Source organism: Nothobranchius furzeri, chromosome 11, assembly GCF_043380555.1.
Source record: "Nothobranchius furzeri strain GRZ-AD chromosome 11, NfurGRZ-RIMD1, whole genome shotgun sequence".
Lineage (NCBI taxonomy): Eukaryota > Metazoa > Chordata > Actinopteri > Cyprinodontiformes > Nothobranchiidae > Nothobranchius > Nothobranchius furzeri.
The window spans coordinates 21,956,502-21,984,283 of record NC_091751.1 but is presented as its reverse complement, the minus strand read 5'-3'; the positions used below and the strand labels follow the sequence as shown (position 1 = coordinate 21,984,283).

The 27,782-nt window shown below is 44.9% G+C and overlaps 3 protein-coding genes across 6 annotated transcripts in view; 1 reads left to right on the top strand and 2 right to left on the bottom strand.

Moving 5' to 3' along the window:
- The window catches only part of LOC107383201 (trafficking kinesin-binding protein 1), a 15,046-nt gene extending 12,198 nt beyond the window's left edge, over window positions 1-2,848 (top strand). For all 4 annotated transcript variants that reach the window (XM_054746071.2, XM_070556210.1, XM_070556209.1 and 1 more), the window contains 4 exons: window positions 74-281; window positions 1,489-1,594; window positions 1,857-1,976; window positions 2,051-2,848. In XM_054746071.2, the coding sequence (XP_054602046.2) occupies window positions 74-281; window positions 1,489-1,594; window positions 1,857-1,976; window positions 2,051-2,642 (1,026 nt within the window). In that variant the 3' untranslated portion in view covers window positions 2,643-2,848. The remainder of the gene's footprint in view (window positions 1-73; window positions 282-1,488; window positions 1,595-1,856; window positions 1,977-2,050) is intronic.
- An 11,151-nt stretch (window positions 2,849-13,999) lies between these two features.
- On the bottom strand, window positions 14,000-18,583 carry LOC139061910 (J domain-containing protein DDB_G0295729-like). The gene is made up of 2 exons (XM_070541852.1): window positions 18,421-18,583; window positions 14,000-16,639 (listed from the first exon to the last, which is right to left on the bottom strand). The coding sequence occupies exons 1-2, from the start codon at window positions 18,440-18,442 to the stop codon at window positions 15,765-15,767; spliced, it is 897 nt and encodes a 298-aa protein (XP_070397953.1). The 5' UTR covers window positions 18,443-18,583; the 3' UTR covers window positions 14,000-15,764.
- Window positions 18,584-25,696: 7,113 nt separating this feature from the next.
- On the bottom strand, window positions 25,697-26,963 carry LOC139073073 (uncharacterized). Its single transcript, XM_070556039.1, has 2 exons — window positions 26,499-26,963; window positions 25,697-26,409 (listed from the first exon to the last, which is right to left on the bottom strand). Exons 1-2 carry the CDS (start codon window positions 26,598-26,600, stop codon window positions 25,801-25,803), a joined length of 711 nt encoding a protein of 236 aa, XP_070412140.1. The 5' UTR covers window positions 26,601-26,963; the 3' UTR covers window positions 25,697-25,800.
- Between the last annotated feature and the right edge of the window lie 819 nt (window positions 26,964-27,782).

The window sequence follows — 27,782 nt, the reverse complement described above, 5'->3', positions numbered from 1 at the left end:
GTGTGTGTGTGTGTGTGTAAACAGTTGTTTACACATGGCCGTGACCCTGACCTCTTTGCTGTGATGTCTGCAGGTGTACCCGTGGGGGGGTCTTGAGGAGGACGAACCAGGAGAGCAATACTTCCAGAATCTTCCCACCTCCTCGGCCTCTTCCTCACCAGCTGTGCCGCCCACTTCCAGCGTGGGCGTGGCCAACCTTGGACAGCCTCCCACCAGCCTCGGCCCTCCTTCCCCGCCCTCTCCATCACCGTCACCACACCTTAGCAACACGGACGCTCTGGGTGAGCTCACGCAGTACAGTCACAAGGAAGACCGGGGTTTGAAACAGGAAAAATTATTTTAGCTGATCATGAAAATGTTGCAAATTCACAGGCGTGTAATAAATATTAGGTTTAAGTGCTGATCATGAATCCATCCATCCATTTTCGGCCGCTTACCCGGAGTCGGGTCACGGGGGCAGGAGCCTAAACCGAGACGCCCAGACTTCGTTCTCCCCACCTACTTGGGCCAGCTATTCCAGGGGAATTTCAAGACGTTCCCTGGCTAGCCGTGAGACTTGTGGGCCATTCCCATCTGTACCGGGTCGGCCCGGGCCGGGTAGCCCCAGTCGGCCCCAGCCTGGCCCGGTTGATTCCTCACATCCTTGCCTTAAGCCCATGTGGGCTGATTCTACCCACCAATCAGAGGCTTGCTCTAATGGAAGGTGTGAATTTGCTGTCAGCAGTGGGTGTGTTGGCCCTGGTCGGCCTGAAGCAGACCCCCTCGAGAAGAGGGCTGAGAATGAGCCTTGGTTGGCCCGGAAAAATACCAGGCCACCCAGATATGTAAACAACCTACGCTACCCGGCCCGGGCCGACCCGGTACAGATGGGAATGGCCCAATAGTCCGTCCAACGTGTCCTGGGTCTTCCCTTGGGTCTCCTCCCAGTTGGACGTGCCCTGAAAACCTCCCCAGGGAGGAGTCCAGGAGGCATCCTCATCAGATGCCTGAGCCACGTCAACTGGCTGAATTTAAAGGCACTCTTAGTAGTTTTAGCTTGTTTTTAGCACTCCCTAAAGTCTGTTATTAATTCACCAAAATCGAAACTCTCCGCTGTGCATTCGTCTTTTTAGCACCTTAACAGAACAGCTGAAAAGTCTCCTCAGCCTTCATTAGTTTCTACAGGAGTGGTTCATCTCTAAATCAAACAAATAATGTAGTTCTTGATCTAAAACACGCAGAAATCATGTGCTGGATGCTCAATCAAGTGTTAGCACGTAGTTCCACATTACTAAGACTAACAGGGACTGGTCCGGACACTCTGAAGTTGCAAGTGCAGTGTTCTGGCCACAGGGGCTGGTGAAGTCTGAGTTACTTTTCATTAACCCTGTAAAGGCTCATTTTAGTACATACTGGCTCAAGAAAAGTCATTTAAAAATATGAAAATGTTGCGTAGTGTCCCTTTAAGGCATCATGCTTATTATTGACCATGGCGTCTCTGGGTTTCAGCGACGTACTTCCCAGGTAAATGCATGGCCCACACCAGCTCCACCTATACCTTTACAACCTGTCGGATCCTCCATCCAACAGATGAGCAGACCCGGGTCACACCGAGGTAAGACACTCTGCACTGCTCCGATTCATTCACTAGTTCAGCTTTTCCACCAAAACCAGCACTTTAGGATCCTGATCGTCCGCATTTGGCCACAGCCTTGCATAAATATGTTACGGACTCATTGTCTGCTCTCTGGCAGGAGGGGGGCAGTTGCTAAATAATACATGTAGACGGTCCAACACTCTGCTGTCGTTTAGGCTTCTTTGATGCTGATAAAGGGGCCAGAAGTTCTGCAACTTCCTATTGTTTTCAAACATTCTAGTTTAAACTCCGTCCCTGCATTTTCCTCCTGTGTGATGTCTCTGCTGGGAACTCCTGCTGCTACTCCATGCATGCCTCGAAGGCTCGGCCTCAGGCCCTCTGAGTCCTCAACCAACCTCAGGCAAGGCACCACATACGTTACATTTATTACAGTCTGATGGATATTTATGTCTCACCGTTGACTCATTCATGTAGAGATGCAACACGCACCACCAGCACCTCCCTGGGCTTAGTGCGCCTTCTCCAGGAGAGAGGCATCTCAGCAGCTATGTACCACCAGAGCCAGGGCCTGGAGCACAATCAAGGCAGTGGAGGAGTCCTGCTCAGCACCTCTATCACCCCAAACCGAGCGTCCAATCCCAACCCTCTGCACCCGTCGACCCCTCCAAACTCCCCCACGAAACCGGGCACCTCGTCTGTGCCGACCTCTGCAGGCTTCGACTTCAAGAGCCCGTCCTATGACAACTTCCTGGCCTCCAAACCGGCGCGTTCCATCCTGAAGGAGGTGACGGGGCCGAGAGGCAGACAGAGAGGGAGGGACTGTGAGAGCCAAACGGACGTTAGCGTGACTGTCCATAACCTGAACCTGCTGGACAAGGTGAAGCGACTGGGTGTGGCTGGAGCTCCTGGGAGCAGGGTGGTGAGTGCAGGTCCGATCCTTGGGCCTTTGGGTGGCCTACGCAGGTCCGGTTCCCCTTTTGGGGCGGATGGCATGAGGAGGAATAGAAGTTATCCAGCTGTGGTCGGGGCCAGCATGGCCATGAAAGCCCCGGGGCCTCAGGAGTAGTCTGGACTACTGCTAGCTTAATAAAGACAGGGATGGCTGCTGAGCAGTCACACACACTAAATGTTTTATAATCCATCAAAAACTACATCCACTGCTGGTTTCCTGTCACTGTGTTGGTTCTGCACCAGTGCTATCCACTCCATGGCTTTGGAGAGGTCACTGAAGCTTGAATAATAATAAAACTCCCTGAAAGATTTAAAACCTGACACCTTTCTTCTCTCTTTTCTGAGACGTTTCTTGTTTTGTTTTACTGAATAGCTTTCAGTCCACCAGCATGATTTTAATATTATTCTCTTAAGGGCTCCCTATCCTGCTATTTTAAACCTCTGAGGGCAAAGGTAGTAAATGTCATTCGTTTGAAATACAAATGATTTTCATCAGCCTGACTTTATACCCAGAAATAAAATGCTTTGTTTCAGTGAAACTCCGCCCACGCACGCTTCCACAAAAGGTGCTTGCAATAGGCACGTCAGCAGCTGTATTGGCTTTGGTTGTCCAGTGATTCAGGTGTCCAGTCTGGCACTCTAACCACTGGACTACCAAGTCTGCTACATGACACCAGTCACATCTGTGCTGGCCAGGGGAGACAGGTTTCAGACTAGAGACTAGCTTCCGGGAGAGCAGGGCCCGATGACGAGACTAGTTTCCATTGATAGTCAGACAGCAGGAAGGCATTGTCTGGTGCCCAAAATACTGTTTATACAGGGTATCTGCAGGTCCTTAAAAAGTCTTAAAAAGTCTTAAATTAGCTTTTCCAAATTTAAGGCCTTAAAAATCCTTAAAAATGACAAATAATCCTTAAATAGATTCCAAAGGTCTTAAATTACCAAAGACCCAATAAACAAGATTCTTTTATTTCTATAAAATTTTCGTGAATTTCTAATTAGTTTGGCATTTTTTGTGTACGATACTGGCGTAAGTGGAACCGTACACATTCGGTTGGTTGTGAAAGGGGGCTATTTTTAGATGAGCATGCTAGTGGGAGTTTGCGCCATGGGGAAGACATGGCAACATTAATGGTAACTGGATGGCTAATCCCACATTCACGACGTGGTTAGCACCGGTTCCAGGCAATAGCTGGAAATTATGGCTTAAATTTAATTTTAAAAAATAGCTTAAATTTGGTCAAAGTGGCCTTAAAAAAGGTCTTAAAAAGTCTTAAATTGGGCTCCCTTACACCTGCAGATACCCTGTTATAAACAGAACAGCTCAGCTAGAGAAAGAGATTCAGGTACAATATGAAACAGACGCTCTTCCTGCTAAACAGCAGGTTGAACGTCTTCACGAGGATCTTGCTAAAGAAATGACTCAACAAGTGATGGAAAACCTAAGAATGGAAAGAGACGCTCTGAAGAAAAACGCTTGTAGGAAGTCCTTTGAAAAGCCAAAGGAACCAGCGAACCAGCTGAAGACACGTCTCAGAGATACAAGAGCAAGCCGTCAAACTTATGTAGTGCCGAGTCCCATAATGGCAGCGATGTCTGATGTCCAAAATTCTGTTCATGAACAGAGAAAAGCTGGGCTAGGGGAGGAGGTCAGAACAGTGTGAAGCAGACGTTCTTCCTGCTAAACAGCAGGTTGACCACCTTCAGCAGAAACTCGATCACGAAGCCCAGAATCATTCAGGCACCACGGAGAAGAAAGACAGATAAACTCCAGAAAAAGAAGGGTCATCAGTGGTCATTTAACCCTTACATCTTCGCTGTGCGATGTTTTATACGTAGATGCACTTCACCCCCACACAAGTCCTGCCCTGAACGCGTCACACAAAAGTGTTTTAATTAGAGGTCTGCTCGCTCGCCACTTTGCTTTTAGGATCGTCGTTCTTTCAACTGAACTGAAGTTAAACTTTATCATCATAAGGCAAACTTGGTCAAAACTTTGTGGAAAAATGTTTGATTAAGCTTTGGTAATTGCTATAAGGGCGTCCCGTCCCTCACACACACACACACACACACACACACACACACTAAAAATACCATCATATGTTCGTGTAGATCAACGAGTGTGTGTCCAGGAGGGTCATGACTACCTGAACACAGGCTGCACACCACGTCACCAGACAGAAAACACGTCACCTGTTCAGGTGATTCTGTGTGACCTTGTGTTACACGGGGGTTTACACACACACACACACACACACACACACACACACACACACACACACACACACACACACACAGAGATTAAATAAAGTTAATCCAGAGTACACATATAAGTAAAAGTAAAAACTCCATAAGGTTTTAGCCCACAAAGAGTTTTTTTGTCTTAACTTTTACAAAAATGAAAATGAACATCAGAATGATTCTCTAACAAATGCTTTTGTCAGGTTTAAGCACCTAAGACACCAAATAACAACACAATACAGGGAAAGAGACACAAAAGTCAGAATTCTGTTTAAGCTCGAGGAGAACTGAATAAGGCCACACCAACCCAGTCTCCACTGAGCTGACCCTTCCTCAAACCATTCTGGCCTTTGAAATCCGAGCACCTCTATTTATTACAAGTTTGGGAGCTTCCTAGTTACATGCCTGAGAGCTGATTCTGAAGGGAGGGGGAAAACTCAGCTCTCAGTTTTTAATTGTTGCAAGTTTCACACAAAGAGCATTCATTATTACACAAAGAACTTTCAGTGTCTCATCACACGATGAGTAGCAGACAGTTTGCACGAGTCAGCAATTGACAGAACAGCAGATCTCCTCAGGTCATCCTTGGGTCACATTAGGTCAGATTTTAACACCCTTAAAGTCTCATGAGCAACTGTTTAAGCATAAATGAAACAATCTTTACTTGTAATAAAAGAATAAAACATGATAATTGAAAACATGAATAATAATTCTGTCAGCTTTCATGTGTGAGACGTGCACTCTGAGCTACTGGACTGAGTTTCATTCCAGCATCATTTACTTTAGGACTATGGGACACAATCTGTCCCAGATTCTGTCCAGTAAATCAATAATCCCCAGATTGGCATCGTTTTTTACTTGACTGATAATCACCACTGTTTATAACTCGATGATGCAGATCTGTGCTTCATTCAGTTGATTTACACAACAGAAATGTACGATTGTCTTTCCTCAACAGAACGGAGTCTGTAGTCTATTCTACACAATATTTCAATAGAAATAATCTGTTGAATTAATTATTTGAGTTTTCAGACCTCCAGCTTAATGTCTTCACGTGTGTATTCTGGTAAAGTCCACCTACTTAAATACATGAATGTTTCTCCACAGTTTTCAGTGTTGTGAGTTTGCGGGGTTTAAGATGTTGATCTCATACCTGCTGACAGTTTCAACTGAGGGCTTCAGTCTCCTTCAGAGCGTCATCTGACTTTTGGCCATTGTGTCATTTATCAGCTGGTCTGGGGGCGTGGTTCAATAATGGAGATAAGTCCGATGACGCTCTGAAGCCTCCAGTCGAAACTGTCAGCAGGTATGAGATAAACCATCTTTAAACCCGCAAAACGTTTGTGTTTAAAAAAAGAAATTAGAGTAATTTGATTTATAACGAAGACAAAATGAACTTTTTGAATCTACTAAGTGTTGTGAGTTTCCACGAGCCAACAGAATTATTTTAGATAACTCATCTCTGATCTTGAGCAGCAACAGTGATGCTCGTAAACGTGTAGACGGGCTAAAACTGTTATGCTGTTGGTGTAAAAAGCAGGAATCTGACCAGTTATCGTCTAGTCTCGGTTCGTCAGCAGAAACTCCTGCACATCTCGTCATGTTTTAGTCACCAAAGAGCCCATTTTAGCTCGTCAGCATCTCGTTTTCGGCGTCAACCAAATCAGTCATCGTTGATGAAAACAACACAGTATAGTAGATGTGTAAAAGAGTTTTAGAGACAAATACGTTGTTTTGGTTCTTTTCTTGCATCAAGGCAGCTTTAATGAATGATTGTCCTAATGGACGTATTAATAAAATAACAAGTCTGAAGTGTAACGTTTCAGTAAATATTCAGAACATCTGGAAGCTGAAATGCCTTTGTTTCTGCTGGTGTTGAAGTCCGGCTCACGTTTTAGTCCCTTCTGATATCAAATATTTGAGGCTTGTAGCGCACTTTAGTGGTGTGTGAACCAAGGCTGTGGGATCAGCAGCACTGACGGAAAGTGTCTGCCTCAAAAAGTCAGTGCGATGAGCCAGACTGGAACTGTGGGTGGTCACCATCAAAGACACCAAACAGATGAAAATCGGTAGCACAGCAGTAAATCCTATAATCCAGATGTTTTGCTCCGACCCAGCCTTTTCACTGGATGTGTATGCATCGTGTGAAGCAATAAACACGTTTTACCCGCAAGCTCCCATCCCAATCCCGCCGGGAGCATTTTAGAAGGGAATCTGCAGCAAAAGCGTTCCAAACTGCAAGGTCACAAAATGACCAACGACCTGCAAGACCCCACAAGACCTTAGGGGTTCACGCAGAAATGTTCAGTTCTGTATGGCTTAGCTACGGAGGTTTCACATGTAATGAAGAACTTGTTGACAAGCCGAGACTCTATGCAACATTCTGCTTCTGCCTGTCTCACAAAGACTTGTCATGGTCTGGGGAACGCGTCTAACCCAAGACATGCAGAATCACAACCCGAACACAGAATGATGGAAAATATACATTTATTGTAAAAGGGAACCTGAAGGTGCACTGGGAAGTCCAGTGGGATTGAGAACGGGAGCGCAGCATCTGGGAAGGGGAGAGCAAATACGGGTGAGTCCAGGGAGGCAAGTCTTAACTAGGAAGGTGCAGAGAAAAGACTTACTGGGAGTTGAGGGGAAACACTGGAATGAGGGGTGTCTCTGCTCCCTCAAGCCAGTGTCTCCATTCTTCAATGGCGAGTTTTACTGCAAGAAGCTCTCTGTTACCCACGTCGTACCTACTCTCTGCAGGGGTTAAACGACGTGAGAAAAAGGCACATGGATGAAGACGATGGTCAGATGGAGATACTTGTAACACCGCGCCAACCCCGGTGTCGGAGGCGTCCACCTCGAGAGTAAACTGTTGTAGGGGGTCGGGTCGGTAGCATTAGTGAATCTCCTTTTCAGACCCTGGAAAGCAGATTCGGCTTCTGGGGAACAAACAAAAGGTTGATTAATAGAAGTTACGTTGGTCTATGGGGCAGCTGTCTAGTTCCTGATGAATCTTCTGTAAAAGTTTGCGAATCCCAGGAACCTTTGTAACTGTTTACGGGTCGTTGGTGTGGGCCACTCCGTGACCGCCCGAACCTTCTCGGGGTCTGCCTTCAACCGCCCGCTATCAATGATGAAACCTAGGAACTTGACCGTAGAAACGTGGAAAACACACTTCTCAGCTTTAATCGATTTTCCAGTGGTCGCTGTAAAACAGACCGAACATGCTGAATGTGTTGTTCCATAGTCCTAGAGAAAATCTAAATATCATCTAAGTAGACGGTCACAAACTTGTTTATATGATCCCCCAAAACTGAGTTCACAAGGGACTGAAAAACAGCTGGGGCGTTTGTCAGACCAAATGGCATTACCAGAGACTCAAAATGTCCAAGGGACGTCTTGAATGCCGTCTTCCACTCGTCTCCCTGACGGATCCGTACCAAGTGATAGGCGTTCCTAAGGTCCAACCGGCTGAAAATGGAAGCGTCCTGAATGGGTTCAAAAGTGGAGGTTAATAACGGCAGAGGGTACTTATTCTTCACAGTAATTTGATTCAGACCCCTGTAGTTGATGCAGTTCCTGAGCGTTCCTTCCTTCCTTCTTTGGCACAAGAAGCCAGCTCCCAGAGGTGAAGAGGAAGGTCTGATCAGTCCGGCGGCCAGAAACTCCTGGCTGTAGCTCTCCATGCTCTAGGTGACTGGAGGGGAGGGGAGCCCCGGGCAACAGCTCTATGCTGCAGTCGAATGGTCTGTGTGGAGGTAGTGAGGAAGGCCGATCTTTGCTGAACACCTGTCTTAGATCATGGTAGACCGGTGGCACCGCAGATAGATCAATCTTCTCTACAGGAGGGGCCGTAGGGCTGCGGAGGGTTGGCGAGGCCGAGCGGAGGCATGTCTGTGAACACTCTGGGCTCCAACCTTCTATTCGGTTAGTCCTCCAGTTCAGCTGTGGGTTAGGAAGAGTCAGCCAGGAGTGGCCAAGGACCAGCGGTGACTGGGGAGAGGGAAAAACATAAAATGCCAGGAACTCTGTGTGATTACCCGACACCCTTAACTGCAGGTAGGCACTCAGATAGGGTGGGGGACGGGGGCGATCTGTCCCCCCAGATTCAGATCGACCCCGATCCGTCCTGTCCTCCCCCCCCCCCCCCCCATCCCCCAACTAAGGCCAGAAAGAAAAGAAAATCGGAGGTTTCGCGCTTGAAGCTCCTTTTTCCAATTACAATGAATGCAGCATGACATAAACAAACAGACTCCAGAGGCGCCAAAGTGGTTGCTGCTAGTATATAGGATGAAGCAAAAAAGGCCATCAACGATTACTGCATATTTAAAAAATACCAACAGTGTAAGTAGGCGGGACCGATCTGTCTGTTTATGCATGTTTCAGTACGTTGTTGTCAGTGTTGGGACTTACTCATTATAAGCACCAACGCCTCATTGCTGACTTTAACGAGTCTCATCTACAAATATGATCCCTCATGAAGTTACTACTTTACACCAGAAGATAGTGGAGATGTGGAACCTTCAGGCTGAGCAAAGTTTGGGAGTTTTTAGAGTTTGAAAATCGCCTCCCGCTGAGAGGCTCCCAGTCAGGGAGAGGAGGAGATGCGCTCAGCATGAAGAGCGCAAATATTAGATAAAACGTATAATTGCCGGCAGGTCTGGTCTTTGTTGACTGATCACTTTGTCTGGTAATGACTGACTCTGATTATGAAGCAGAATATTGACTCTGATGAAGAAATTCACTCATCCAGCCGGGAAGATGGACGCTGCTGCAGCATCTGACAGCTGGTGCTGCACGAGAGGTGTGTGGAGTTTACAAGCTCCAAACGTTGGGTTTGATGTTGGTTTAACCTTCTCTGGGACGTGATGGATGTGGAAATGATGGTAAAACACCGCAAACGTGACAGACGTAGCGACAATGTTAAAAAAAGCCGTAAAAAGGGGCAGATGCCGATGCGTTGTATATGGAAGTTAAAGTGTGCCACACATCAGTGATTTCAAAAATATGTTTCTTTACATTTCAAGGCTTTATAGCCCATCCAATCAACATTCACACATAGGTTTAAAACAGGCGCTCCTAAAGCGCCCTCTAGTGTTTGCTTAGTAAAATTGCCTTTAATCAACTTAACCTCCTTCTCGTCTTCCTCTTTTATCACCATTATTTCTAAATTTGGTGTTTATTCTACAAATCTCCGTGCCTTCGTATTTATCTATTCCTTTTGTTTAACAGCTTCATGATTTCTTTGACCACGCCCCTTTGTGTCAGTGATGTCCGAGTGATTTAACCCTAAAAGTCAACCCCCAAATGTCTGCAACCTTCTGTAACTACTGCAAAGCCTTGTATGAGCTAATATAAATACATAAAATAACAAAGAAATCTGGTAAGCTGTAATAAGTTGGCTTCACTCCTCCCGACGCCCCCAGTTTTCAGTGTTTTCCCTTCATATGAGCCAAGACGGTGGATCAGCCACCAGTTTTCATCCTAGTGAAACGTCCACTTGTATTTTTATGCTCTTTAAAACAAAGATATTTGAAAGACAGATAGTTCTATGTGAATAATAATAACTATGATGATAATCAAGAGGAATCTAAATGTTGAGCTGAAATGATCTGAGCCTGTACATTTCTGTTGGAGTTCTGGACGTGTTGTGACGGCTGTTGTTCCACGGTCAGGTTCAGGTTGCGTTTCTGCTGTGACGATACACTCCTGTACAGTTGTGATCAGAATAAATGTATAAATTAAACCTCGCTTTGCCTTTTTTAATGCTTCATGTACGGCAATGTGCATTTTGCCTTGGGGCTGACTGGAGAACTGTAAACTAGGACTTCCTGCTACAAAAGCACATGTTAAAGGGGACGTGTTTGTTACGACTATATTTTTAAAGTTAGAACAATTTTGTGGTCTATACAAAACAGGAAGATGAAGATTTTTGCACAAAACCCTTTTAAATTAAGCAATCTCACCAGCTCTTGACATTTTCAGTACCTTTCAGAATGAGTCGTTTCATTGGGGCTCGTTAAAGTTGCTGCTGGACACGCGCACCCATCCCCTGATTGGCTCAGCTTTTATCACAGTAAAAACTGAGAATTACTGATCACATTTCTGCTTTGTCTGCCAACAGCGTTATAGTTAAATCACTGCGTCACATCCAAATGACTCAAATCCAGAAAAGACTTTGGGTGTGTCCTATATGCACCCACATATTTATTCACTTACAGAATAAAGCTTCTTAAAGATAAAACATCCTCCTACTAAAGCTACGTAGTTGAGAGAATTGAGAACTAAATGAAAACAATGTATAAATATAAACAAAAACTTGTCAAACCAAGTGTCATGTTAGGGGGGAAGGTGTCTGAGCCACCACATGCAGAATCATTCACAGAGTCTGAGTATGGTTAAAAAAAGAAAAGGTTTATAGAACGTGAACTAAAAGCGCAGCAGGAAAGTCCAGCTGGGGCTCCGGGGGGGTGGTGGGGGGGTGGGGGGTATCTAGAGACGGGGGAAGAGTTAGTGGATGTTGACGATCCGGACAATTGAGGTACAGGTCGAGACTTACAGTTTGTGATCCAGGGGAAACCAGAGAAGGGAGGGAGGCTTGGTCTGGGGGTAGTCCGTGAGGAGTGGGAGACAGACACACACTTGCTGGATCACAGGAGACTGGGTTTCCAGGTTGCTGGAGGACTGGAGGAGCTGAGCACGGAATAGGGAGCAGGATCCGGTGAGGTAAGGTCAGTATGGAGTGGACAGCCGGGGAGCGGCTGGGAGACAGCGGGACTGGTCCGGTAGGTTGCAGGATGGTGTGAAAGGTGGTGGTGGAAATCTGGAGAAGAGGCAGCTTACAAAAATCAGGCAAGCTTGCAAAAACAAACAAGCAAAAAGCGCTTGGACAATTGATAAAGCGAGCGCAGCTCTGAGGGCATCCATGCTGTCGGCTAGTGTAAACACAGGTCGCACACGTGATGTCAGCATTTTTTTGTCGCGGAAAGTGACGTTGCGGACCATAAAACTCCGGTTTTGTCTGTCTTCACGCAGACACCCAAAACGGAGAAAACGCAGATCTTCACTTTGGCCGGAGTTTTTAAAAAGATCCGTTTTCGTGTGGATGACAGGCCAAAACGTAGAAAAATATCTACGTTTTGGCAGATCCCCGGCTACGTGTGGACAGGGCCTTAGAAGAAAGAGGAGGACTCACCCCAGACCACGACACCAAGATAACTTAAAGTGATACTTTACAACTTTTTTGTATTTTGAACTCATTTTCTTGAGCCAGTATGTGCCAAAATGACCCTTTACATGGTGAATGAAACGTCACTCAGACCCTCACCGCTCTGTGGCCAGAATACCACACTTGCAACTTCAGATTGCCGGTCAGGTCTGTTGGAGTTAGTAGAGCTGGTATGCCTGGTTCTGCAGCCTTAAGGTGCTTTTCCAGGAACTCTACTCAGGGCAACTCGGACCGATGCAGTTCAGCCCGACCACGGTTTCCAAGGGCACGCTTTGGTATTTTCCCTCCATTTTTAGTCCCTGCTCCATTGAGGTACCTGGCAAGGCTGAGTTGGGCCGGTATCGTGATTCTGGCCGCTGATTGGCTAGGGGCTTCATGGAGCTGGCGTGGGAACAAACCTGCTTTCAGATGGGCTGACTCAAGCCACGCTGTACAGAGCTGTTTTAGGCTGAGTAGTGCTCCTGGAAACCACCCTCAGTGTCTGCATGAGTGATTCATCACTAAACTGAACTAATCAGCAGCAGCAGCTCCTAGATGTTAGTACTGGGTATGGAATGGAATATGATTTAAAATATAACTCGAGCAAAAGTGTTGTTCTAATCTACAGAACCACCCAGGATAAAAGGCTTAATTTTCCTGTGTTTAAGTTGTCCAGCAACAGTCTGGCAGTCTGTGAGAAGATGAAATATGTTGGACACTTTATCACAGCCGATATGAGCGGCGATGATGATATTTACAGGCAGCGCTGCAAGCTATATGTGCAAGCAGACACCATTGCACGGACATTCAGCTGTTGTTCCACACCTGTTAAAGTGGCATTATTTAAAGCATACTGCACATCTGTGGTCATTCTATAACAAGTCTAGCTTGCACATGTTACAAGTGGCAAACAATGATGCAACGAGAATCCTCCTCAAAATTCCCAGGGGAGGCAGTGCTAGTCAAACGTGTGTTTCTGTGAGCGTGTGCACATTTAAGGCACTTCTAAGAAATTTAATGTTCAAGTTTATGAGACGGCTGCAAGAGTCTTCCAATAGTATTATAGCTGCACTCTCAAATCCCACTGTGAGCTGCTCTCATTGTATGTCTAGGCTGAGAATGCACTGGTTAAAATGTTTGGGTGGATTTATCTCAACTAGTTAGTTTTGTTGTCCCTTACCTCCACTGCAGTTATATCCTGTGATTTTATACAGACTTTTATTGGTATTAATGTTAATTGGTATCCTTTCTTTTCTTGTGTTTTTCTTTTATCTGTACGTTTCTTTTAAAATGGACTTTAAGTCTGGCAATAAACATGTTATAAATCAGCTGCGTTCCTGATTTAAAACATGCAGGAAATGTGCTGGAAGCAGACTGCAGCTCCAGGTATGTCAGCTCAATATTTGTTTGAGTCCCAACAGAGCCAACTGCCAGTCTGGAGTTGAAAGTGGAACATTCTGGCCAAAGGGGTGCGATGTGTGCTGGGTGGCTGTTCATTAACCCTCTAAAACAGGAGTATTCGATTCCGGTCCTGGAGGGCCGGTATCCAGCAAGTTTTAGTGGTTTCTCTGCTCCAATATGCTTGATTCAGTGGTTTAATCACCTGTGCAGCAGTTCAGGCTCTGCAGAAGCTTAACCCCGTCAATTTCCAGCGCAATGGGGTTTTGTCCCTCGGGCGGGACGCTGGAATGCTGAGGAGTTAATCACCTGCTGGTTGAAATCAGGTGTGTCGAAACGGAGTTAAAACTAAACCGTGCTTGATACCGGCCCTCCAGGCTGGGAACTTCATACCACTGCTGTTAACGGTCACTTTAGCACATACTGGCTCAAGAAAATTTTAAAATATGAAAAAATTTCATATCATGGCTTTAAAATGTGTGTAGGACTCCGACATAGTGTTCAGACTTTTGGCTGCAACTGTAAACACAATTTTCTGTAATTATTGAATATGAAGTTGATTAAAATACAGCTAAACACGACGTACTAGCGGCATGAGCTGCCCTGTAAGACATCTTTTTAGTGACGTATGACAAACAGCTCTTCACTGTTTAGAGGAATTTAGATTTTTATGATGATTTATGACAAAATTCCTTAAACTGAATAACTGAACCTAGTTTATCTTTATGTAGATGGTAAAGTGTAGTGAAACAGCGTTAGTCTCAGTCGGCATAAGCAGCAGGGCCCTGCAGGGAATCGAACCCCGTCTCATTACTGAGAGTTCCGTTACCAGAGCCTTTTGCTTTGGGCGACCGGGACGGTAAAGCAAAACCTGCATCAACACAGCATTTAATGTTGGAACATAAATTCTGTCTTGAAGCAGGAAAAAAGAAACCGTCCGACTAAAAAATTATTTCCAATTAAATTCATTTTAGTATTTTATAAACGTTTTACAGATTTAGAGCCTCCTTTGACTTTTATGCTTTTCGTTAACTTCTCGTTCTTTTACGATGTTTATCCGTTCTTTAGCCGCGGTCAAACGCATCGTAATTTTGTTCTGCGGTGAATCTTAAAGTTATGTTGAATGTAAATAATCTGAGCCTTTATTGCTTTAATTTAACAGCACAGTAACTTGTTAAAATATTCAAGTTAATTTTAATCATTTACAAGTTTAGACTATATTTTTTTAGTCTTTAATATTTTAGTATTTATTGTTTAACTTTTGTAAAGAGCTATTTTTAAACGCGTGCACATTTAAACACTAAAACCTTTGTTTGCTCCGTCTGTGTCAGAGCTCTGCTGTTCAGCTCCTTCCTGGTTCCTGCAGGACCACAAAGCCCAGAGAAGCTCAGTCCAACAGGACGTGAGGACACAAACAGACACGGAGAGCTCCTCCTAAACCTGGAATCAAACGCTTCTACACATTATTTAGAACAGTTTCTTGTGACAGAACAGTTAGTGAAACAGAAAGGACATGATGAAGATGATGTTATCGTCCTTGTCTTTCATACGGATCAAAGATCACCATCAGCTTATGCTCATGTCACCAAGTAAACGTCCCATTCCTCACTAAGACCTGCTCTATCTGCTCTACCAGATTATCAGAAGCATCACTGTAGTTGTAGTTTTGCCTCCATCTTCCTGCCCTCCTTGGTCTCTTGTTTATCTTCTACCACCTCTCACCATCCATCTCAGGTGGGATCTTGTTTGCTCCGATGGCCTCTTGTGTTCCAGGCTTACATCTTTTAGTGAACGTTAGAATATCATATACTAATATATATATGTATGTGTGTGTGTGTGTGTGTGTGTGTGTGTGTGTGTGTGTGTGTGTGTGTGTGTGTGTGTGTGTGTGTGTGTGTGTGTGTGTGTGTGTGTGTGAGACCCTAAACCAGACTGCCTGCTCCATCAGATGAAAGGAAATGCTCTCAGGATCCAAATAAAATAGAAGATTTAGCAACCAGACACAGAAGCTCAGGTGAAACGTCCACATCAGCATCTCCAGTTCTACCAGCTCTAAAAACACACTTCTTAAATAATAAAACCTTAAACTCAGCCAACAGATGAAGACGTCCTGGTGCCATATGCTACCTAAGACATCACCAGTTCAGCTGACTTGATAAAACACTTGGTGACTAAAACAAACATCTGGTGACCTGGTAAAAAACAGTCCTGGTGCAACAAGCTACCTGAGACAAACGTTTCCAGTCGACCAGTTCAAGAAAGAAAGAAAGAAAGAAATGATCTTCTGTGTTCCTCAATAGCAAACTCTGCCTCTACTGGAAGAGCCTGACCATGACCCACAAACACAACATCATCATCATCCCTACTCAGACCCTCTGGAAGAAAAATATATCTCTAGTCCGAGTCGGAGTCGTCCCATCTTGGTCTCTTCGGTGGGATGTACGGGAAGCGCTCTCCAGTCCTCTTCTGGCTGGATCCAAGGACCGAGGTAGAAGGAGTGGGTTCTTCTACATCCTGGACCTCTTCAGCGCTCCCGTGGGCAGGCCTGGGATCTTCTGGAAGCTCTTCCGGCGGGGCCGGAGGAGCTACCGCCAGCCAGAAGTCTTCTAGTGGTGGAAGCTGCTGGTCTTCATCGCTATCCAGAACTGAGCTACCATAACCAGAGTCCTCACTAGAAGCCATAAAACCTTCTAAAGCTGACCACAGACCCTCAATAGCACGCTCTGCCTCCAACTCCTCATCCCTACTCAGACGCTCAATAGCACGCTCTAACTCCAACTCCTCATCCCTACTCAGACCCTCAATAGCACGCTCTGCCTCCAACTCCAACTCCCTACTCAGACGCTCAATAGTACGCTCTAACTCCAACTCCAAATCCCTACTCAGACGCTCAATAGCACGCTCTAACTCCAACTCCTCATCCCTACTCAGACCCTCAATAGCACGCTCCAACTCCAACTCCTCATCCCTACTCAGACGCTCAATAGCACGCTCTAACTCCAACACAAAATCCCTACTCAGACCCTCAATAGCACACTCTGCCTCTACTGGAGGAGCCTGACCATGACCCACAAACACCACATCATCATCATCACTACTCAGACCCTCAAAAGTAAACTCTGCCTCTACTGGAGGAGCCTGACCATGACCCACAAACACCACATCATCATCAGGAATGTGAAGGGCTGGGTACCTACCTTCATCTTCATCGAGAATCCGGATGACCTCAGGGACCCCTGCAGTCGCGGGACGCTCCACGATGAAGATGCCTGTGAGGACAAAACAAGACACATTAAATCCACTTGTGTCATAAAACAGTTATGAAAAAGCTACAATGACTTGTTTACAATACAAGAGATGTGTGTCTGCATCTGCATGTGTGCACAAGACACACTTTACTAATCTGGTTGTTTTTGGGGTTTAACAGGTTCAAACCGAGTTCTGCTTTTACTGAAAAAGTTTCCATTTTTAATTTATGTGATTGTTTATTATTTATGTTTCATGTTTATAGCTGATGCATTTCTAAAAAGATGTAATGTTTTACAGCTTGTAGACACAACACTGCTCAAATAAATTTGTTTTAAAATGGGCTCTATAAAAATAAACAGAAGACTCATTAAACTGTTTAAAGTGTTTAAAATAGATTCAAACGGACAGAAATGCATTTATAAACCTGAGAACCAACTCAGAGAACACATCAAACTTTCTACTTGGATAAAACAGATGAAGTCCTTAAAGATCAAAGGTCTCTAGTTCACTCAGATTTATGGAAACAACTCATGTTCACCGATGCTAACAGGCTGAAGCTAAAGCTAGCTGTACGTTCTAGCATGTTCTACGTCATGACGTTTCATACCTGGTTCATGCGTTGCTATGGTCACGAAAACATGTTTTTGTTTGAAGCATTCTTTTTTAGAATCGTACATGTCATTTTATTAGTTTTAAAAATTTCGATGTAAAATTGAACTAAACGGGTTTGCTGAAACCAAATTGGTGGGTTTCTTTTAACGCTTCTCTCTAGTCTGATATAGTCATCCCACCGACCTGCTGGGACCCTCAACATGCTGAGGCTGTGTGATGAGGTTGAGTCACGGGTCGGTGCTAATGTGAGAAACCTTTTGTCTCTATCCCGCTAAAAGAACCACATATTCAGCTTTTATTTGGCTTGCCCAGCTGACAAAAACCAACAGGCGCTCCTCGCGCTCACTCTCACCTCGCTGCTGTCCATCCTCTTTTATATCAATAATACAAAAGAAACCGACATGCCAGAACAAAACTAGTAAAAACATTTGATGTGTTCAGACTGTTCCAGGGGAATTTGAGCCTCAGTGTCCACAGAAAACATGTTTCACCTCCATAAAACACCAAATCTGTCTCGTCTTCTTCCGCCTATCCGTGTCCGGGTCGCGAGGGCAGCATCCCAACTAGTTCCACACCGTCCTCTCTCCGGCCACCTCCACCAGCTCCTCCGGCAGGACCCCAAGGCGTCCCTGGGCCAGTTCGGATATGTACTTTCTCCAACGTGTCCTGGGTCGTCCAGGGGGGCTCCTGCCAGCAGGACATGCCCAAAACACCTCACCAGGGAGGCGTCCAGGAGGCATTCTAACAAGATGCCCAAACCACCTCAACTGACTCCTGATTAGGAGGAGCAGCGGCTCTATTCCGAGTCTCTACCGAATGTCCGAGCTCCGCACCCCATCCCTAAGGCTGACCCAGGCTAGCTTCATCAGGCTCCGACCTACAGCTCTTGCTGGGGAGGTTCGCAGCCGAGTGTGAGGAGGCTGGGATGAGGATCAGCACCTCCAAGTCTGAGACCATGGTTCTCGATCAAAAAAGAGCGTTTGTCGACTCCAGGTCAGTGGAGAGGTCCTGCCTCAAGTGGAGTTCAAGTATCTCGGGGTCTTGTTCACGAGTAAACACCAAATGTGATTTTAAACACACATTCGGTCTCTCAAATACACGAATTTAACATTATAATAATGTTTCAGTAGTTTGTCCTTTAGGAAACATGAATTAAGTCAGATGGAGAATTTAACTGATGTTAGCTTACCGTGCTCCTCCCGGAAAGACATCTCCCTGGTAGGTTGGTTCTCCTTGGTAGGTTGATTCTCCTTGGTAGGTTGGTTCTCGGGTCTTCTTCAGCTAGCCACAAACTTCTTCAGCGATTTCTGCTCTGCAGAGGCTCTCCAAGCTCGTCCAAGGGCTACTATTGAAGCAAATCTCCAAAGGCTCTCTCGACCAAGTGCTGCTCTAGCGCAAGTTCGAAAGAAAGAAAGACTTTTAAAATTCCATGAGCTTTTATAGACGAGCAACGTTCTAATTCTATGACGTATACACGCACATGCGTGCAACAGATTCCTAACCCGTCTCTTTGCAGCAGGTGCACCCGAGGGGTCTCTCAGCCCTCTGCTGGACAGAAGCTATTACTGCAGCTGTTTTTGAACTGTCTCTTAGCTAATTATGTAATAGCAGTGAGGACTTTTAGTGCCGTTGTGCTTTTGTAATCTCCAGTTTGAATACATCAGATGTTTTGTATTCAAACAAAAACATGTTGTTTTCGTGACCATAGCAACGGAACCAGGTATGAAACGTCATGACGTAGAACATGCTAGAACGTACAGCTAGCTTTAGCTTCAGCCTGTTAGCATCGGTGAACATGAGTTGTTTCTATAAAGCTGAGTGAACTAGAGACCTTTGATCTTTAAGGACTTCATCTGTTTTATCCAAGTAGAAAGTTTGATGTGTTCTCTGAGTTGGTTCTCAGGTTTATAAATGCATTTCTGTCCGTTTGAATCTATTTTAAACACTTTTCACCAGTTTAATGAGTCTTCTGTTTATTTTTATAGAGCCCATTTTAAAACAACTTTATTTGAGCAGTGTTGTGTCTACAAGCTGTAAAACATTACATCTTTTTAGAAATACATCAGCTATAAACATGAAACATAAATAATAAACAATCACATAAATTAAAAATGGAAACTTTTTCAGTAAAAGCAGAACTCGGTTTGAACCTGTTAAACCCCAAAAACAACCAGATTAGTAAAGTGTGTCTTGTGCACACATGCAGATGCAGACACACATCTCTTGTATTGTAAACAAGTCATTGTAGCTTTTTCATAACTGTTTTATGACACAAGTGGATTTAATGTGTCTTGTTTTGTCCTCACAGGCATCTTCATCGTGGAGCGTCCCATGACTGCAGGGGTCCCTGAGGACGTCATCCGGATTCTCGATGAAGATGAAGGTAGGTACCCAGCCCTTCACATTCCTGATGATGATGTGGTGTTTGTGGGTCATGGTCAGGCTCCTCCAGTAGAGGCAGAGTTTACTTTTGAGGGTCTGTGGTCAGCTTTAGAAGGTTTTATGGCTTCTAGTGAGGACTCTGGTTATGGTAGCTCAGTTCTGGATAGCGATGAAGACCAGCAGCTTCCACCACTAGAAGACTTCTGGCTGGCGGTAGCTCCTCTGGCCCCGCCGGAAGAGCTTCCAGAAGATCCCAGGCCTGCCCACGGGAGCGCTGAAGAGGTCCAGGATGTAGAAGAACCCACTCCTTCTACCTCGGTCCTTGGATCCAGCCAGAAGAGGACTGGAGAGCGCTTCCCGTACATCCCACCGAAGAGACCAAGATGGGACGACTCCGACTCGGACTAGAGATATCTTTTTCTTCCAGTGCAGCGCCACTGAAGATCATTTCTTTCTTTCTTTCTTGAACTGGTCGACTGGAAACGTTTGTCTCAGGTAGCTTGTTGCACCAGGACTGTTTTTTACCAGGTCACCAGATGTTTGTTTTAGTCACCAAGTGTTTTATCAAGTCAGTTGAACTGGTGATGTCTTAGGTAGCATCTGGCACCAGGACGTCTTCATCTGTTGGCTGAGTTTAAGGTTTTATTATTTAAGAAGTGTGTTTTTAGAGCTGGTAGAACTGGAGATGCTGATGTGGACGGTTTCACCTGGGCTTCTGTGTCTGGTTGCTAAATCTTCTATTTTATTTGGGTCCTGAGAGCATTTCCTTTCATCTGATGGAGCAGGCAGTCTGGTTTAGGGTCACACGCACACACACACACACACACACACACACACACACACACACACACACACATACATATATATTAGTATACGATATTCTAACGTTCACTAAAAGATGTAAGCCTGGAACACAAGAGGCCATCGGAGCAAACAAGATCCCACCTGAGATGGATGGTGAGAGGTGGTAGAAGATAAACAAGAGACCAAGGAGGGCAGGAAGATGGAGGCAAAACTACAACTACAGTGATGCTTCTGATAATCTGGTAGAGCAGATAGAGCAGGTCTTAGTGAGAAATGGGACGTTTACTTGGTGACATGATTATAAGCTGATGGTGATCTTTGATCCGTATGAAAGACAAGGACGATAACATCATCTTCATCATGTCCTTTCTGTTTCACTAACTGTTCTGTCACAAGAAACTGTTCTAAATAATGTGTAGAAGCGTTTGATTCCAGGTTTAGGAGGAGCTCTCCGTGTCTGTTTGTGTCCTCACGTCCTGCTGGACTGAGCTTCTCTGGGCTTTGTGGTCCTGCAGGAACCAGGAAGGAGCTGAACAGCAGAGCTCTGACACAGACGGAGCAAACAAAGGTTTTAGTGTTTAAATGTGCACGCGTTTAAAAATAGCTCTTTACAAAAGTTAAACAATAAATACTAAAATATTAAAGACTAATAAAATATAGTCTAAACATGTCAATGATTAAATTTAACTTGAATATTTTAACAAGTTACTGTGCTGTTAAATTAAAGCAATAAAGGCTCAGATTATTTACATTCAACATAACTTTAAGATTCACCGCAGAACAAAATTACGATGCGTTTGACCGCGGCTAAAGAACGGATAAACATCGTAAAAGAACGAGAAGTTAACGAAAAGCATAAAAGTCAAAGGAGGCGCTAAATCTGTAAAACGTTTATAAAATACTAAAATGAATTTAATTGGAAATTATTTTTTAGTCGGACGGTTTCTTTTTTCCTGCTTCAAGACAGAATTTATGTTCCAACATTAAATGCTGTGTTGATGCAGGTTTTGCTTTACCGTCCCGGTCGCCCAAAGCAAAAGGCTCTGGTAACGGAACTCTCAGTAATGAGACGGGGTTCGATTCCCTGCAGGGCCCTGCTGCTTATGCCGACTGAGACTAACGCTGTTTCACTACACTTTACCATCTACATAAAGATAAACTAGGTTCAGTTATTCAGTTTAAGGAATTTTGTCATAAATCATCATAAAAATCTAAATTCCTCTAAACAGTGAAGAGCTGTTTGTCATACGTCACTAAAAAGATGTCTTACAGGGCAGCTCATGCCGCTAGTACGTCGTGTTTAGCTGTATTTTAATCAACTTCATATTCAATAATTACAGAAAATTGTGTTTACAGTTGCAGCAAAACGTCTGAACCCTATGTCGGAGTCCTACACACATTGTAACTAACGGTTTGACCTAAAATAAAAACCTAAATCTATCTGGAACCGCTACTGGTCCTTCTGCACTCCAGACGAGTCCCGTTAGCATGACTGCAGCAACACAGCTAACTGTGTTAGCAAGGGGAAAAGTAATTTGGAAAGCCACGACACACTCACACAGATAAGATCTAAAAGAAGATCCACATATTTCAACAACGGATCCTCCAGAGACTGGTAGAACCTCAGAACCATCGTGGATTACTACAAACACAAGCTAGCGAGCTACTGCAGCATCCCAGTCAGGAGGAATTATTCTGCTGATCTATCGATTAAATTTGTTCTGGAGTTATTTCAATATAAACACGCAGCGGTTCAACTGGCAGCACGTTGTTTTATCTATAGATTAGTGAATTATATTGGGACGGTATGATGGGGCTAATGGTCAGCTAACAACTCGTCAGCTGAGGGCTACAAGCTTAGAAATGAAATATTCATCTAAAGTAAACAAACTGAACTGATTTTGGTTCTGAAGATGTTCAGCATTCTCCCTGGAGTCCAGATCAGGCTCACGGGTCTTCTCGCCGTATCCCAGATCTGACCGATCTTGTCATGTTCAAGAAGCCAATGTGAAATGATTTGAGCTTTATGACATGGTGCATTATCCTGCTTTCATGGTCTGCGTCTGCGTCTTCCCTCATGTGTCTCCTGATGTTTCTCCATCCCTCTCTGGATTCTACGGACGCTTCAAACGATGGCTTGGGAGCAGTACTGTTGCAAAAGTATGAAATAAGTGGCAGCCGGGCGGTGGCATATGCATCCAGTTCTGACTGAGAAACGCTACGCTCAAATAGAAAAAGCAACTTTAGGCTTGGTCTTTGGATGCAGGAAGTTCCATGGCTAGATGTTTGGTTTACCAACATTCATAGCAGAAACGGATCACAAACCTCTCATCACAAATAGGAAGTTGAATCTCAATGACATGTCACCAAGAAATTCAATGTATGATAGTGATGCTGCAGCGTTTGAACTGATATACATGCTAGGAAAGTTTGCCAGGCATGCCAGGCAAGTTTATTGTACTGGCTGATGCATTGTCTCATGCACCTGCACCAGGTGGTGACAGCAGTATCAGTATGGTGGTGGAGGAAGTCGAAACCAAGCCCCCACAATTCGGTTCTGAAAGTGAGGCCAATGCGGAAGTGAAATAAGTTGCAGTTCCAACCTCATCCACTAGGGGCTGGTGTCAGAAAATAGCAAATCCTCATTGACTCCCATGTTAAAAATACCATTTCACAGCAGAAATAAACATGTGTACAGCTTGGTTTTTGGTTTAAATGATCTAGTTTACACTCATGACAACTCTGAGGGGGGTGAATTTTTTTCACTCTTCTGTTTAAGTGTATTAAAAGCCTAAAATTCTGTACACTGTAAATCCTCTAATACAGGCCCGGGCCTGTATTTGACTCAAGCTCATCAAGCTCCAGGCCTTTATTGGAAGGAGGACCAGAATTAGAGGCAGGCCTCAATTTCTATTGGAGCAAAATGGTTCGCTGGAGTTTTTGACAATTAAAATTGTGCCCACATTTTCAAAGTTAAACACGTTTCTTTTAACAACGGTAGTTTCTGCTTCAGCCCTCTCCCCCCTCCCCCTGCGCAGCGGCCGCAAACTCACTGATGCGCCTGCAGCCTCTCAGAGTTCCTGCTGCTCTAAACATTAAAATAATTATTTCATTTTCTGTTCCTCACTTCTGATTACCTTCAATGGTGTCTGTTTGTTGCAACCAGCAGGTACAAAAACTAACTTGTTTTTATTTGACTATTTTTCTGTCCTGTATCTGTTTATTATCTTCCTGCATCTCATCTCAATCCAAAAGAAAAACTGCTACCTGCCTTCATATATATTCACCTCATGAGTTACCTTTGAACTGCAGTTCTAAAAGATCTACCGACCGCAAAAACAGCGGGGTGCGCGCTGCTCGCCGGCCGCACCGGTGCGTCACTGGAGGACAAGGTGATGCGCCCCGATCCACAGCAGCGAAAAGCATCAGGCACAAATAAAAGACAGAAAACATAAAAGGAAATGAGCCGACATGAACGATCGCGTGTTAAATTAGTTTTTGAGGTGGCGACACCTAATTTGATAACGTTACTGTGGCCGTGCTCAGGACGCAGATATCTGGAGCGCGTCAACAATCAGAGCTTTGCATGCGCACGCTGGTTAAGGTTAGGATGGGGGTGAGGGGAAGGTTAAATTGCAAGAGGGTAAAGGTCACAATTTGGTTAAATGACCGTTTTACGGCGCGTGTCAGTACCGACGCTCTGGCACAGCGCGTTGCCCTCCGACGCGCAGGAGCTCCTCACCTTCTGACAGCAGGCTGCTGTCTTTTCCAAGGGCTGCATCTTGCCAGTCATTATCACGTGACAGCGACTAGTCAATGACAGGCATAACAAGTCACTATAGAGCGGTGAAGTCGACTAGTGACTAGTTCATACGACCCCTACTGCTCCCCAGAGTGTTCTGCAGCATAATCAGCACGTTCTCTTTGAACTTGATATCAAATTTTCGCCTCCTCTTCGTCTCCGCACGGTTAAAGTTACCCTCGCGGTCTATCTCTGGCAAATCAAAAGTGAGACGGATGACACAACCGCCCCCAACCCCCCACCCCCCCCCCCCCCCCCGTGGTACTTGCTTGTTACCACATTCCACCTGGTCACAATAAAAAACCGGCCACTATTCACCTCCGCCGACTTCGACACCGGCCAAATTGTGATACCCGGCCGTCAATTGAATACAGGCCAATATTAGAGGATTTACAGTAATTAATGAGCATCAGACCCACGTGACCGCAGAGCTAGCTCCGGGGAAAGGCCTCAGTCTGAGCCTCGGCCTCGCCTGATAACTGTTCCGTCAGTTTCAGTCTCTCAACTTAGACCATTAGTTGTAGCGTTTGTGTGTTCTTTTTTGGATATTTTTGTGCAATTGTTGGACAAAATGACTTGCTGTGGTATTAATTGCAATAATAGAGCGTCCAAGGGGTCTCCACTTAATTTTTTTCGGTAAGTAAAATTATATTTATGTATTTTAGGTCACTGCCGAGCTGAGCTTAGATTTTAACATGTACTGTTTAACCATGAAATTTAAATGTAATAGGGTAAAACCCAGTGCATTTAACATAATGCTGCACTTTAGAAAATGGGTTGAAATATAACATGTTGGTGGAGCTGGGTTCCCACTATCGGCTTGTGGAGCTCTCGGGAGACCGATGTTTTCCACCCGGTTCTCCCCTCCCCACAGCTCGGCGCATCTCTGTCTGATCGCGGCTTCTGTCTGCTGCGTGGGCTGCCGGCTTGTGGAGCTCTGGGATGGAAACCTTTCCACCCGGTTCTCCCCATCGGCAGCTCTGCGCATCTCAGATCGCAGCAGCGCTTGTCTGCTGTGCGGCTGCCGGCTTGTGGAGGTCTCAGAGACCTCTGTGTTCCACCCGGTTTTACCCAGCGGTCAGCCCGGCGTATCTCTGACTCAGAAGCTCTGGTGTTGTGCACAGTTAACTCCGGTTGTAGCTAGGTTGCTACCTCCGTTAACTTAGCTCCCACCTCTGCGTTAGCTTCAGGTTAGCTTGTTGTAGCTAGTTCGACTGGGTGTCGTCAGTTGATCCCAGCCTAGGGTGACCAGATTTAAAAAACTGAAAACTGGGACACCAAAGTTTTACACAAAATTAAAGACTGACAAATCCTTGCTGGTGACTTATAACTGCTTTTTATTGTAAAAAGTGCAACAACATTTGAACATCCTATTAAAAATAAGGACATTCTTTTTTTTTTGCAACGTTTTGTTATTTTCTTTTTCAAAATAAGACTGTATTTGTGAAACACATTGGGCAATATTAAATGTAGCCCTTTTGTGAACAAAAAAAGTATTTCACTGACTTCAAGTTTTTTAGAAACAAAAATATTGCACTAAATGAACAGCCCTATTGTTCCCTTTAATGTCACAGTAACTCTTTAAGAGTATTTCATGTTTGAGTGAATCTTTTTAAGCAGACTGTGGTTGTCAACAAGTCTGGCATGAAACTCAGAGCAGCCATCAAAGTTCACCCGAGTAATGAGCAGTGCCTTCAGAGTTTCCAGTCCCAGACGATTTCTCTCATTGGTCCAAGTGTTGTTCATGAGAGAAAAAATGCGTTCCACAGAGGCGTTTGTGCCAGGTAGGCACATGGCAAACTGGCAGATGACGGCTACATTTTTAAATGGGACATGCTGATGCTTAAAATGTGTAAAGATTTCAGCCCAGCGCTCATCTGCTGGTTTAATGTCTCGGTCCCACAGACCAATCTTGTCAGATGTGTAAGTTTTGACAGAAGTAACTTCGCCAAAGAGCTCCGTTTCATTGATGTGAATGTTTGGCAGCTTTGAGGAGACACACCTCAGGGAGCTCTCAACCACATCCCAACCTGGTGGATCTTCGAGCAGGGTCCAAGAGAAGCACTTCATGTCAGTAAATGAGGAGCTCCACTCCTGCAGATATGAGATGCAACCTTCATAGAAGGTGTGGACGCTTTGCTTAAACACCTCCACTTGAGGGCGCTCTTGGGTAGCCAGAATGCTCTTCACCTGAAAAAAACACCAATAATAATTCAAGAAGCATTAATATAAGAGCCTTGTTTTTACATTACTTTTAATTTGAATATGTTTAAACTCACCTTTAATCCCATGAAGAGGGCGGCCTTCCTCTCCAAAAGTTTCTCCTGTAGATCACACAGGTGCTGTGCAGCGTGGACAGCTGTGCTCTTCTCTTTCTCCATCTTTTTGATGGTGTCATTAAACAGTGACAGTTGGTTGTAATGTGTGTAAACCACAGCCAGGCCTCACACACTTGGTTTTCTAGGAACTTGATGATTAAATTTGGTGCTTTTTCCTGAGACCTGAAGTAGGACTGAAGTGCTGGATAAAGCTTCAGAACCCTCAACTGCAGGTCCCAGTGAGAGCCAATGGGTTCTGCTGGTCCCAAGGAGAGTGGCATGTTCAACATCAACAAATGAACAGAAGTCTTTCAGCTCCTCAGTTCGGACAGTGTAGATGGGAAAATATCCAAAAACCTTGACAACAAAGTTCTCAATGTCACATTAGCTCAACTTTATGTCACATGTCTGTGTAACCTAATGCTCATTGGTTGATGACAACGCCGTTGACGCAAGACGGCTCCTAAGTCCTGCGTAAAGACGATTCACCAAGTCACTCGTTGTTCAGCATGCCTAAAAGATGGTCAAGACTAACAAAAGAGCTACTGGAACGACACAGCTTTCTCAGGAAGGTGCCAGGAAATGAATATGCTGCGTTTTACGTCTTATATAAGTGTGAATTCTCCGTTGCTCATGGTGGAAACGCGGACGTGCAGAACCATGTTAAAACTAGCAAACATAAGCGGTGGTAACAGGCGGGAAGTTCGGTTAGCATGTTTTTTAGTGCTACTGCTGCTGGAGACAAAGACCTTAAACGCGCTGCTCAGGAAGCAACATTTGCCTACCACCTTGTTAAGCACAATCACAACTTTCGTTCAATGGACTGGACTGCTGGACTACTTCGAAAATGTTATGACCAGCGTTTTACGAGTGCTCGGACCAAAGCTGAGGCAGTGGTGACAAGTGTAATTGCCCCGCATGCTATGGATTTGCTAAAAGAAGACACTACGGATACTACTCTGGTCTCTGTCGCAGTTGACACATCAAACCACAAGGCAGTGAAGCTTGTTCCTGTTGTTGTGCGCTACTTCAAAATAACCGAGGGGGTCAGAGTGAAGATACTCGACTTTACATCACTACCAGGTGAGACCTCAACCCTGCTGTGTGATGAGGTTTACAGGTGCCTATCTGCATTCGGTTTGGTGGATAAAGTGGTCGGCTTTTGTGCAGACAACACCAATACAAATTTAGGAGGAAAAGCAAGACGAGGACAAAACAATGTTTTTCATAAACTTGATCAGGCCA

What these genes read in the sequence shown, in the direction of transcription:
- LOC139061910 (XM_070541852.1), bottom strand. Translation starts at nt 18,442, where the DNA reads ATGTCTTTCCGGGAGGAGCACG. An exon ending in GTCTTTCCGGGAGGAGCACG is followed by an intron (nt 16,640 to 18,420) that starts GTAAGCTAACAT and finishes TTGTCCTCACAG; the next exon opens with GCATCTTCATCGTGGAGCGT.
- LOC139073073 (XM_070556039.1), bottom strand. Translation starts at nt 26,600, where the DNA reads ATGGAGAAAGAGAAGAGCACAGCTGTCCACGCTGCACAGCACCTGTGT. An exon ending in CCCTCTTCATGGGATTAAAG is followed by an intron (nt 26,410 to 26,498) that starts GTGAGTTTAAAC and finishes TGTTTTTTTCAG; the next exon opens with GTGAAGAGCATTCTGGCTAC.